This window comes from Danio rerio, chromosome 6, assembly GCF_049306965.1.
Source record: "Danio rerio strain Tuebingen ecotype United States chromosome 6, GRCz12tu, whole genome shotgun sequence".
In the NCBI taxonomy this organism is placed as follows: domain Eukaryota; kingdom Metazoa; phylum Chordata; class Actinopteri; order Cypriniformes; family Danionidae; genus Danio; species Danio rerio.
In genome coordinates, this window is record NC_133181.1 from 43300941 (window position 1) to 43312500 (window position 11560).

Below are 11560 nucleotides of genomic sequence, written 5' to 3' on the forward strand. Positions count from 1 at the left end.
TATATATATATATATATATATATATATATATATATATATATATATATTCCTATGAAATCGAAATATCAATATTATCTGATGAATCAACATGTTTTGACTATTCATACTCAAATTAAGCAGTTTAATTATTACAAATTTATAAAAGGTTTAGAATAAAAACCTCTCCGAAATTCTTCAAAGATTTTAACAAGTGCATGTAAAAATCTCAATAACTGTTAAGTTTGTTTGTGTTTATTTTTGTTGTTAATAAAATTAATCTTGAATAATCAATTACTTATTGAAAAAATACGTAATTGTGACATTACTACATGAAAGCGTATGATAAAGGCGAATCAGTTTTTGAACCGGTTCCTTGAAATTGAACTGTTCAAAAGATTCGAATCTGATCTTCTAATAGCGCAACTGACAGAATTATAAGAAACCATAGCGACCTCTGTTGGTCAGATATATGGTGTATAGTAAATATTTACTAAAAATAATTTTGGAAGACGTATGCCTTTCCTAATATTTAGTACGGCGTTTTAAAGTCTCTCTAATAATTGGTGGTTTGGGGATAATGTTTGTCATTTCCTGGATGCTAATATGGATTTCAGGTAAGTAGAGCTAGGTCTGTCAGAAACAACATTGTGATTAATTTACCACATTTTAAGCTGTTATGCTAAACTGTCTCACAAAAAGGCTTCTTATGTTTCGACACATCATGTACACATTATTGACAGAAATGTAACAAAATATTCAGTACACAAACACCTCAGGTCATATCATTTTATTAGCTACTTCTTGTGGACATTTGACAAGGATTTCATATTGTATGAGTTCTTGTTTCTTTGCCCAGTTTCCTACTCAGAGAGTTTACTCCTCAGCCTCTTTACCCTGCAAATACAAAAGATTAATAAATTGAGAACAAGACTGTACTATTTATCGATGCCACATGTAATTGTGTAAACAATATTTGTGCACAAATAATATAATTAATAAAATTGTGATATTTACCTTTCCAAATTCACGGCTTTTAGCTCTGAGCTTGTTGACCTGGGACTCGGCGATGTCAGCTCTCTCCTGAGCCTCCTCCAGCTCATGCTGCACCTTCCTGAATCTGGTCAGGTGAGTATTGGCTTGTTCCTCCTGTCAGTGAAATCATTTATGTTTAGGTTGATCAAATCAAGAATAATGTTGCATGACACTCATCAAAACCCAAAGTAACTCACAGCATCTTCACTCTGTCGCTTGTAGGCCTTGACTTTCAGTTGAAGTTTGTCCACAAGGTCTTGCAGTCTAATAATATTCTTCTTATCTTCCTCAGTCTGTCAGAAAACATTTTAAAAGATAACCATTTTGATTTGACTGTATTTGACTTATAACACCTATATACGTTTATTTGTGTGATTATTATTACCTGATAAGTCAGTTCCTTCACTCTTCTTTCATATTTGCGGACTCCTTTCACAGCATCAGCACCACGTCTCTGTTCAGCTTCGACTTCACTCTCCAGTTCACGAACCTGACGCACAAGTTTAACTGAGGTTATTCCTGACTTACGGTGAGGTAAATCAATGAACAGTGTGAGCAGTCACATACTCTGGCCTCCAGCTTCTGGAGCTGCTTCTTTCCACCCTTCATAGCCAGACTCTCAGCCTCATCCAGACGGTGCTGCAGGTCTTTGACTGTAACCTCCAGATTCTTCTTCATCCTCTCAAGGTGAGCGCTTGTGTCCTGCTCCTTCTTCAGCTCCTCTGCCATCATGGCGGCCTGATATATTTTTTTAACCCAGTTTTTAGTTTACATGCAACATCTTGAAAACTTAATTATCCATGAACAGATTTACTTACATCAGTTATAGCTTTCTTTGCCTTCTCTTCAGCATTTCGAGCTTCCTGGACCACGTCCTCCATCTCACCTTGAATCTGAACAAGATCTGCTTCCAGCTTTTTCTTGGTGTTAATAAGACTGGTGTTCTGCGGACATTGAGATCAAGTTAAAGGTAATGTTGTTTAACAGTTATTCTTTAAAACATTCTTCAAAATAAATCATTCTTCTTACTTGGGAGTGTAAGAGAGTCACTCGCTCACTGGCATCCACCAGTTCCTGCTCAGCCACTTTGCGGCCTCTCTCGGTCTGCTCCAGAGCAACTCTCAGCTCCTCGATCTCTGCCTGCATCAGGTTATTCCTGCGTTCAACCATTGCAACTTGTTCTTTCATGTCCTCTTGAGCCCTCAGAGCCTCATCAAGATGGAGTTGAGCATCCTGAAGCAATCAAGTTTCAATTAGATTGTTTGATCTAGTTAGTCAAATCAAGATATACTGCTATACTACTCTAAAGGAACAAACCTTGAGTTGCCCTTGGACGTTCCTGAGCTGCTTCTGAGCTTCAGCTGCCTGCCGGTTTGCATGGCTTAGCTGAATCTCCATCTCGTTCAGGTCTCCTTCCATCTTCTTTTTGATTCTCAGAGCATCGTTTCTGCTTCTGACTTCCGCATCCAGAGTGCTCTGCATAGAGTCGATGATCCTCTGGCTGTTTCGCTTAATCTGTTCAATCTCCTCATCCTTCTCGGCCAATTTCCGATCAATCTCTCCTTTCACTTGGTTCAGTTCAAGCTGAACGCGAAGAATCTTGGATTCCTCATGCTCTAAGGTGGCCTGAAAAATAGGATGGTGTGTAGTGTATTGTTCGCTGGAAGTTTAGTGGTGATATTGGGAATAAAAAAAAAACTTTAAGCACTAGGGCCTAGGTGTTACCTCAGCTTCTTCAAGAGCAGCTTGGATTTCAGATTTTTCGATTTCTGCAGTTTTCTTTCCTTTTTCCAGCTCATGGATGGTCTTTCCAGTCTCGCCAAGCTGTTCGGTTAAATCTGTGATTTCCTCTGTATATGCAAAAACATGACCAACAATTGGGTGAAATGCACTATTTACGTCTAAAAAGCAAAAAAAAAAACAACAACATATAGTTCTGCACTTAATTGTACATACGCTGAAGGTTCTTGTTCTCTCTCTTAAGAGTTTCTAGATGATCCAAAGTCTCCTCATAAGAATTTTTCATTTTGAAAAGTTCCGTGCTAAGTGAGCGAGCCTCCTTCTGGGCTCCTTCCAGCTCTGCTTGGGTCTCCTCATACTTCTGCTTCCATTCGGCCAAGACCTTTATGAAATCGAACAATAAACCTCTGGTGAGGTGCATCACAAAAATATTATGTGCATATGAAGTAATGTACAAAAAACACGGTTGCTTTACCTTGTCAAAGTTCCTTTGTTTCTTGTCAAGGTTTGCAGCCAAAGCATTAGCTCTTTCAACGTCAATCATGAGATCTTCTACTTCATTTTGCAGTCGCTGCTTAGTCTTTTCCAAAGAGGCACATTTGGCATTCACAGCCTCAATGGACTCCTCTGCATCCTGCAAACGCTGAGCAAGCTTTTTCCTGAGCAAGCAACAATAAAATATTAGTCATTGCTTTTACTTCATTTCTTGTTGTGAAGACTTATAAACAGTTGATTTCATTTACTTTGCTTCCTCGAGTTCTTCAGTACGCTGAATAGCATCGGTCTCATATTTGGTTCTCCATTGAGCTACTTCACTGTTGGCCTTTGACATGCTTCGCTGAAGTTCAGCTTTGGCCTCCTGTTCCTCCTCGTACTGCTCTCTGAGCAGATCACAGTCATGTCGTGATGATTGGACAGCATGTGCCAGGGAATTTTTGGCCTTAAACATACAAATTTCCAGAGTTATTCAATAGATTAGTTCATGAACTTGTTCTATAAAAATTGTTAATTTCTCACCTTGACTTCTTCCTCAATTTGCCTCTTCAGCTCCTCAATCTGTTGAGTGTAAGCCTGTTTGCTTCGAGTCAGCTGAGAAACTAAAGACTCTTTTTCCTCTAGTTGACGACCCATTTCACCTATTGTGAATTTAATGATTTAGTATTGTATATGCTGTTTATGAAGAATGTCATTTTTAATATCGTTCCTGTAAACCAGGGGTTTCCAAACATGGTTATGGAGCGCCGGTGTCCTGCAGAGTTTAGCTCCAATTGCTTCAACACGCTTTCCTGGAAGTTTTCACTATGACTAGTAAGAGCTTGATTAGCTGGTTCAGCTGTGTCTACTTGGGATTGGAGCTGAACTTTGCAGGATACCGACCCTCCAGGATCAAGTTTGGGCACCCCTGGCGTATAGTAAAGCTACTTACCGTTTTCAGTCTGAAGCCTTGCCTTTTGAGCACTTAGGTCATTGATGTGGCGAACATGTTCGTCATGTTTCGACTTAAACTCACTCAGCTGATCTTCCAGTGTACGACACATCTTTTCAAGATTTGTCTGCCAAATACAACATGATTTTAATGGATTTTATTGTTTAGGACTGAGTTTCACAAAGAGTGCTTCATAAATATGCTAAAACTTGCCTTGGATTTGGCAACAGCCTCCATACTGCTTGACACATCATCTACCTCCATTTTAAGCTCACTTTTCTCCTTTTCTAGCTTTTGTTTCACACGCTGGAGGTTGTCGATCTGCTCTCCCAGCTCTGCCACACTGTCAGCCTGTTTCTTGCGGAGTGCCGCAGCCGTGGCTTCGTGCTGTAAGGTGGACTCCTCCAGATCGCGGCGCAGTTTCTGGAACTCAGCCTCACGTTTCTTGTTCATCTCAATCTGGGCAGAGGTGGCACCACCTGCTTCTTCAAGCCTCTCACTGATCTCCTCAAGTTCCCTGGCGAGATCAGATCGCTGCTTCTCGACCTTAGCACGAGCTGCTCGCTCTGCCTCGATTTCTTCCTCCAGCTCCTCAATGCGAGCCTGTGGTACCAAAACTTGATAAGTTACAGCTCATTAAAGAGAAATAATCACAAAATCACAACAGCACATTGAGGCACCTGAAGTTCTTTAATCTTTTTCTGGAACTGAATACCAAGAGATTGCTCATCTTCAATCCTGCTCAGAAACTGACTTGTCTCAAAGTCCTTCCTGTTTTGAAAAAAACAGAAATGATTTATAAGTTTGAAGTATTCTGAAACTGAACCAGGGGTCTTAATTTTGTAGGGTAGGATTTAAAATGATTAGCTTCTCACTTTTTCAATTTCTCTTCTAGTTGCTGCTTGTCATTTTCCAAGTCCATTAAAGATTCCTGGGCAAGTTTTAAATCACCTTCAAGCTTTCTTTTGGCTCTCTCGAGGTCCATACGTAGTTTCTTTTCCTGCTCTAGAGATCCCTCCAGCTATTTGCAGATGTGGAAAGATTAAGGAAAATGATATTGAAAACATCACTACTGTGGTTGAGTTCTGCTTCTTGTAAAAGTAAATAAACAGGAGAATTTGCACAAATCTGTTCAATTTCAAACTCACATCATCAACTTGCTGCTCAAGCTTTGCTTTGGCTTTCGTCAGAGTATTGACTTTGTCTTCCTCTGCCTGTAAATCATCCAAAGTTTGCTGATGTGCCTCTTGGAGGGCTTTCTTTTCTTTAGTCAGCTTTACAATAACCTCATCTTGAGATGTCATTTCTTCGGTAAGGTTTTTAACCTAGGAGACAAATATATTTATGTGACTGCAACCTGAGTGAAAGATCATGATTAAACCAAACTTCAAAAGACATTAACCTTGTTTTCAGTGGCATGTTTTTCTTTCTCTACTTTGGCTAAGGTAAGCTCTAAATCATCAATGTCTTTCTTCAGCTCAGAGCACTCGTCCTCCAGCTTTCTCTTTTTGGCAGTAAGTTCAGCGTTGATTTCTTCCTCATCCTCCAATCTTTCAGTTGCCTCTTTAAGTTTTGCCTCAAGCTGAATCTTGCTTTTGATTAGTCCTTCACATCTCTCCTCAGCATCAGAAAGGTTTTCTGTTTCCTGTTGATTATAATATCATCATTTGTTGTCTTTTTTCCAACTTGTGTATTTGTTCTCTTATAAAGATGGACTGATCATTTGTGAACTCACAGATGCCACTTGTAACTGCAGGTCATTTTTCTCCTGCAGCAGGGTGACCATCTTCTCCTCCAGCTCCTTCTTCTTTGCAAGGGCTTTGGCAAGATCCTCTTTCATCTTTTCAAAGTTTTCTTTCATGGCTGCCATTTCCTTCTCAGTCTCTGCACTCTTCAGCAGGGGCTTGATCTTAAAATACAGCTTCATCCATGGCCAGTGTTTCACATTCATGAATGAGCGGATGTTGTACTGGATGGAGTAGATGGACTCTCTGTAACAGAAGAAATGGTCAGATGCTGTGTGTGAATGTGCACTGGATATTTCTTTAAGCAAAATCCATACCTCCTCGCCATCATTTTGACAAACTCTTTCCTCATTACGTAGCCTCTGCAGACTGCTTGAGTCATGGTTACAAGGATAACAAGTTTCTCATCTCGCATTTCCTCAAGAGTACCCAGCAGACCAGCTTTGAAGAACACCTATCACAAATATTTCACAAAGCAATTATGCACTGTTAATAATTACATAATAAGTCAGATGATTTGATAGAGTGTACCTTGGTGTGTCCAAACTTGTACTGGGTATGATCCACATCAATAGAGCCAAGAAGCTTCTCTGAAGCCTTCTTGTTGTCAATGAACTGACCCTCAGGGATGACACTAGCATTCAATACTTTGTATCTAAAGTGAAGATATGACTCAGTCTTATTCACTATACTTGTGAAGATCCACATGCCTTTGTACACACAATCTGCATACTGTGTGTGTTTCCATTTATTTAGACAGACATGTGTATTAAAGAAAGCCGAGATATTTTATCAAGATTAATAGAGTTGGGCACATGCTCAACATTCACTGTACAATAATCCAGGTAATGCCCATGCACACAATTTTACATATTAAATTCACCAAAGACAAGTGAAATACAAGTCATGCACATTAATTACCTCTGCTTAAAGTCACCATAGAGGATTCTGCTGGGGAAACCCTTTCTGCAAATTCTGATTCCCTCCAGCACACCATTACAACGCAACTGGTGGATGACCAGAAAGTTCTCCATAAGACCTAAAATAAAGAGAGTTAATAATAAATCATTGTTTTAGAGAGGATGATCATTGTTATTTTAACAAAGAGTATATGTCACATGCTTTTCTGTATTTTAAAAAAAGTTGTGTCAAAAATTTGACCTGGAGTCTTTGACTCATTTGGAATCAAGCAGCGCACAAAATGTGGATGAGTGCTTCTCAGGTTGGTCATCAATTTGCCCAAATTTTCCTGTTAATTGTAGAATAAACAGTTAAACTATAAACACACAGTGCACCTTAAATATTTCAAGGCTAAAAGTGAATCATTTCATTACTCTGAACAAAGCAGACACAGTCTGGAAGGAGCCTCCCTTCTTTTTTCCACCCTTTTTGCCACCAGATTCAGCTGTCGATAAAGAAATAAGTAAATAATCTTGGTAAACAATACCATGTACCGAAATCAAGCAGAAATTATCTTTAACAGAAATTTATACATAACAAAAAAAATATTTGAATCCTAATGTTGTAATCGTAACAGTATGAATTTGTTTCACAAACCTTCTGTTGAAGCATGAGCAGCATACAGGTGACACAACAGCTTCACTGAAGACTTCTGGTACAGCTGAACCACAGAGTCATTAAGGGGGTCCTTGTTCTTATCCAGCCAGCCTGAGATGTTGTAATCCACAGTTCCAGCATAGTGCACAAGGGAGAAGTGAGCCTCAGCCTTGCCTTTGGCAGGTTTGGGCTTCTGGAAGCAGTTGGTTTTACCAAGATGCTGATCATGCAGCTTGTTCTTGAAGGTTGTGTCTGTTGCCTTGGGGAACATACACTCCTCCTCAAGGATGGAGAAAATGCCCATCGGCTGAAAAAAAGAGCATATTTACTTAAGATGAGATGACGAATCACAGCACAGCATCTTTTGTTTAAAAAGAAAAGCATTTTAATGTTTGGAAGTCGACATTTGTACCTTTTCAATCAGCTCAATGCAGGCAGCCAAGTCCATACCGAAGTCAATGAACTCCCACTCAATACCTTCTTTCTTGTATTCCTCTTGTTCCAGCACAAACATGTGGTGATTGAAAAACTGTTGCAGTTTTTCATTGGTGAAATTAATGCAAAGCTGCTCCAAGCTGTTGAACTATAATGATCAACAATTCAGTATCAGAGCTAATGAAATGAAGCAACACTGATTTTCAAATTTGAATTCTTGAGCTTACATCAAAGATTTCAAACCCTGCAATGTCAAGCACTCCGATGAAGAACTGTCTTGGCTGTTTGGTGTCCAGCATCTCATTGATTCGTACAACCATCCACAAGAACATCTTCTCATAGACAGACTTGCACAGAGCCATGGTTGCATTGTTAACCTAACATATGAAACAAGAATTAATACCATTTCACTTTAGCACATTCCTAATCTAATGATGTACTCAAGATGCATTTGAAATGCACCTACCTGAGGAACAGTTTGACCTTTGGTCACAAATTCATTCCCGACCTTCACTCTGGGATAACACAAAGCTTTCAGCATGTCCGCAGAGTTCAGTCCCAAGAGGTAAGCAATTTTATCAGCCACTGGAAAAAAGCATTTCAATTTGGAACCAAAATGTAGCCATATTATACCATATATGCATGTTTCCAAAGGCTGAGCTTAAACTGAAATCCCACCCTCAGTTCCATCAGGCTCAGCCTGCTCCTCCCTCTGCTTCTGCTTGAACTTCATGTTCCCATGATGCATCACAGCTCCTGTCAGCTTGTAGATGCCTACCTTCTCTTCAGCATTGAAGCCCAGAATATCAATGGCTGTCTGCAAGTCAAAAACAATCAAGTGTGCCTATTGGATAACGTATTTAATACAGTATATCAGGTATGCAGAGTATACATCCATGTTATTATGCATCAGATATTAACTGCTGAAACATTTGATCTCCACCTACATCAGTTGCAATGAACTCTTCCACATCGTTGATGCTCTTGACTGTGATCTCACCCTGACTGATCATGGGATAGTCGTATGGGTTAGTGGTGATCAGAAGAGCCTCTACGAGAGGAATACAGCAAGAAATGAAGACTTTGATCTGCTGTACAAATATAAGTCTTGTCTATGCTCTTGTCTCATTCTAATATAGTGATGTACATTTTCTTACCCAGCAGTTCTGGCTTATGGCCTGTGCACAGCTGGTAGAAGATGTGGTAGCTCCTCTCAGCAGACAACTGGAAAGTTACCCTGGACTTTTCCAGCAGATCTTTGGATCAAAAACATACTTATAACAGCAATAATATGGACAAATGTTGAATCAGTCATTTGAAATCTAAACTAACTAAGAACTCACAAGTTTCAATATCAGCCGAGGCCAGTTTTCCAGTGGTGCCGAAATGAATTCGGATGAATTTACCCTGAAGGATTCAGGCACAGGATAACAGAATAAAATGTGTAAAATGTTTCCATTACAGAATAAAAACACATAGTGTCTCAGTGGCTGTTGGCTCAGTACTCACAAAGCGGGAAGAGTTGTCATTCCTCACAGTCTTGGCGTTGCCATAGGCTTCCAGCAAGGGGTTGGCTGCAATGATTTGATCCTCCAGCGACCCCTAATTGAGTCATAATGTTGCAGGCATACCAGTAAAAAATGAATCCTCATCATATTTACAAACAAATCCCATTTATACCCCATATGTGGATAATCCAAGTAATGGTTGGACCTTGACCTAGCCTGGCTCTGTCTCTGTGGACCTAATGGGTGAAGCTTTATCTAGTTATATCTAAGGAAAGGGTTGGACCTTCAAGCCCCACCCATTACGTTTAGGGAGGGACAGCTGGATATGAAGCCCCACCAACAGGCTCTGCAGCAATCAACTTCTCTACATACCTGCATTTTTCCAGGAATAGGCTCTTGCTTCTGCTTGCCAGCCACAGCGATTGTCGCAAAGTACTGGATGACACGTTTGGTGTTTACAGTCTTTCCTGCACCAGATTCTCCACTGAGAATGAAACATACATTAGGATTCACAATTTCTTTATTTTTACCACACAGTAACACTTTAGCATCTGAAGGAAAATACTTACGTAATCAGGATAGACTGATTTTCACGATCTACAAGAGCAGAAAGCCATATATTAAAAGAAAAATAAAATCAAAATTAATGAATTCTTTTCACAAACTTAAGTACCAACAAACTTAAATATCCTAAACATGATTTTATCTTACCAGTGAGCATGAATTGATAAGCATTGTCAGAGATGGAGAAGATGTGAGGTGGGGCTTCAATTCTTTTCTTGCCCCTGTAGCCTGACACAACTACAGCATCATACACTGGAAGCCACTTATAGGGGTTCACGGTGACACAGAACAACCCAGAGTAGGTCTGCAAGAGAATCATCCCCATTTACCACTAGATATTGACAATGGATTAAGTAAAATAAGTATGTCAGATCACCAAATGTGTTTTTCATTTACTTACGTAGATCATCCATGCTGCATAACGCTCTTTGAGGTTGTACAGCACGGTGGGTTCGTTGAGGTGGGTCATCATGGCCATGTCCTCAATCTTATCAAACTTTGGTGGATTCATTGGGAAGATTTCATCCTCCTTCACTGTGAGGGTCTGGAGGGAGTGTCATTTTACAATTATGAAGGAAGCAAAGCATCGATCTGATCTGAATATCTCTGATACTCACTTTGCCACAGAGAGTTTGCACTGTAGCTTTGCCGCCCTCCTTACTCTTGAGGACCCCTTTGAGGTACATCTCCTTGGGTTCAGACACGAAATAAGCAGTTTTAGCATCAAACGGCCTATTCTGAGCTTCTATACGTTCCTTCTCTGGTTTACGGAGGTAAACGGCCGCCGGGCCAAAACACTCCATTTCTGGGTCCCCACTCATGGTGGCACTTTAATAAAAAAAAAACAAAAAAACATTTATAATGCAAGTTCACATCAGTGTTCATCACGTTAAACTAAAGAGTAAAATGCTTCAAGTAGGCTAGTTAGCTACTTAAGTTAATATTAACATGCTTACCTTTGTCTTGCACCAACTCTTAGGACTTGATTTTGATGTTATAATTCACCACCTGTTAATAGTAAGCAAATACAAGACATTTATTTAAATCTTAATCTTTTTTGCTGAGGTCGTAATAATGGATAATTATAAAAAATTTATATACTAGGAAGTGCTATAATGTGCAACAAAACAAGCCTAAATATTCCTATTTGTTGAAACGTAAAAGCAGAACTGTGTAGCATCACTCACTCACTGTGTATAGCATAAACACTCACCTCAGCTGTGTAGTTGTGAGCCCCGGCAGGAGTCGGGAAAGCCCTCTTTTATAGTTGTGTGTAAGTGTCCTGTCAGCTTAATTTTGGTCATGAGTCCTGTTTGCCCACTTCCATTTGTCCCCCCTAGCAGCATCGCTGTCTTATTTTTATCTCTTGATATGGTCGGGACTTCCAAGATGCTTTTGTGTCTTCAGATTATTTATTTCTATTCCAGCACTGATGAGAGCATTTTGGCATTCAAGAATTACTGGTCACACCTTATTTTGATGGTCCGTTTGTTGAATTTAAGTTATATTGCACCTATATGCCAACTTATTCTCTTTAGATTATAAGTAGACCGTTAGGTTAGAGTAATATGACA

The 11560-nt window shown here is 39.6% G+C and overlaps 1 protein-coding gene across 1 annotated transcript in view; it reads right to left on the reverse strand.

Annotated features, from left to right (window-relative positions):
* Positions 1-751: 751 nt before the first annotated feature.
* The window catches only part of myhb (myosin, heavy chain b), a 16670-nt gene continuing 5861 nt past the window's right edge, over positions 752-11560 (reverse strand). Inside the window, exons 4-44 of the mRNA XM_001339170.9 lie at positions 11200-11415; positions 10943-10994; positions 10604-10814; positions 10387-10530; positions 10134-10290; positions 9992-10019; positions 9795-9906; positions 9424-9516; positions 9258-9321; positions 9072-9170; positions 8862-8965; positions 8593-8731; positions 8381-8499; positions 8142-8291; positions 7892-8062; positions 7480-7786; positions 7257-7327; positions 7084-7171; positions 6844-6961; positions 6454-6577; positions 6240-6376; positions 5913-6168; positions 5580-5822; positions 5326-5502; positions 5053-5198; positions 4858-4948; positions 4391-4780; positions 4178-4304; positions 3769-3887; positions 3495-3691; positions 3227-3410; positions 2968-3133; positions 2737-2861; positions 2329-2637; positions 2041-2244; positions 1830-1955; positions 1579-1749; positions 1397-1501; positions 1209-1304; positions 994-1125; positions 752-873 (exon numbers count right to left, since the gene is read on the reverse strand). Coding sequence (XP_001339206.5) covers positions 853-873; positions 994-1125; positions 1209-1304; positions 1397-1501; positions 1579-1749; positions 1830-1955; positions 2041-2244; positions 2329-2637; positions 2737-2861; positions 2968-3133; positions 3227-3410; positions 3495-3691; positions 3769-3887; positions 4178-4304; positions 4391-4780; positions 4858-4948; positions 5053-5198; positions 5326-5502; positions 5580-5822; positions 5913-6168; positions 6240-6376; positions 6454-6577; positions 6844-6961; positions 7084-7171; positions 7257-7327; positions 7480-7786; positions 7892-8062; positions 8142-8291; positions 8381-8499; positions 8593-8731; positions 8862-8965; positions 9072-9170; positions 9258-9321; positions 9424-9516; positions 9795-9906; positions 9992-10019; positions 10134-10290; positions 10387-10530; positions 10604-10807 — 5814 coding nt within the window. The 5' untranslated portion in view covers positions 10808-10814; positions 10943-10994; positions 11200-11415 and the 3' untranslated portion in view covers positions 752-852. The remainder of the gene's footprint in view (positions 874-993; positions 1126-1208; positions 1305-1396; positions 1502-1578; positions 1750-1829; positions 1956-2040; positions 2245-2328; positions 2638-2736; positions 2862-2967; positions 3134-3226; positions 3411-3494; positions 3692-3768; positions 3888-4177; positions 4305-4390; positions 4781-4857; positions 4949-5052; positions 5199-5325; positions 5503-5579; positions 5823-5912; positions 6169-6239; positions 6377-6453; positions 6578-6843; positions 6962-7083; positions 7172-7256; positions 7328-7479; positions 7787-7891; positions 8063-8141; positions 8292-8380; positions 8500-8592; positions 8732-8861; positions 8966-9071; positions 9171-9257; positions 9322-9423; positions 9517-9794; positions 9907-9991; positions 10020-10133; positions 10291-10386; positions 10531-10603; positions 10815-10942; positions 10995-11199; positions 11416-11560) is intronic.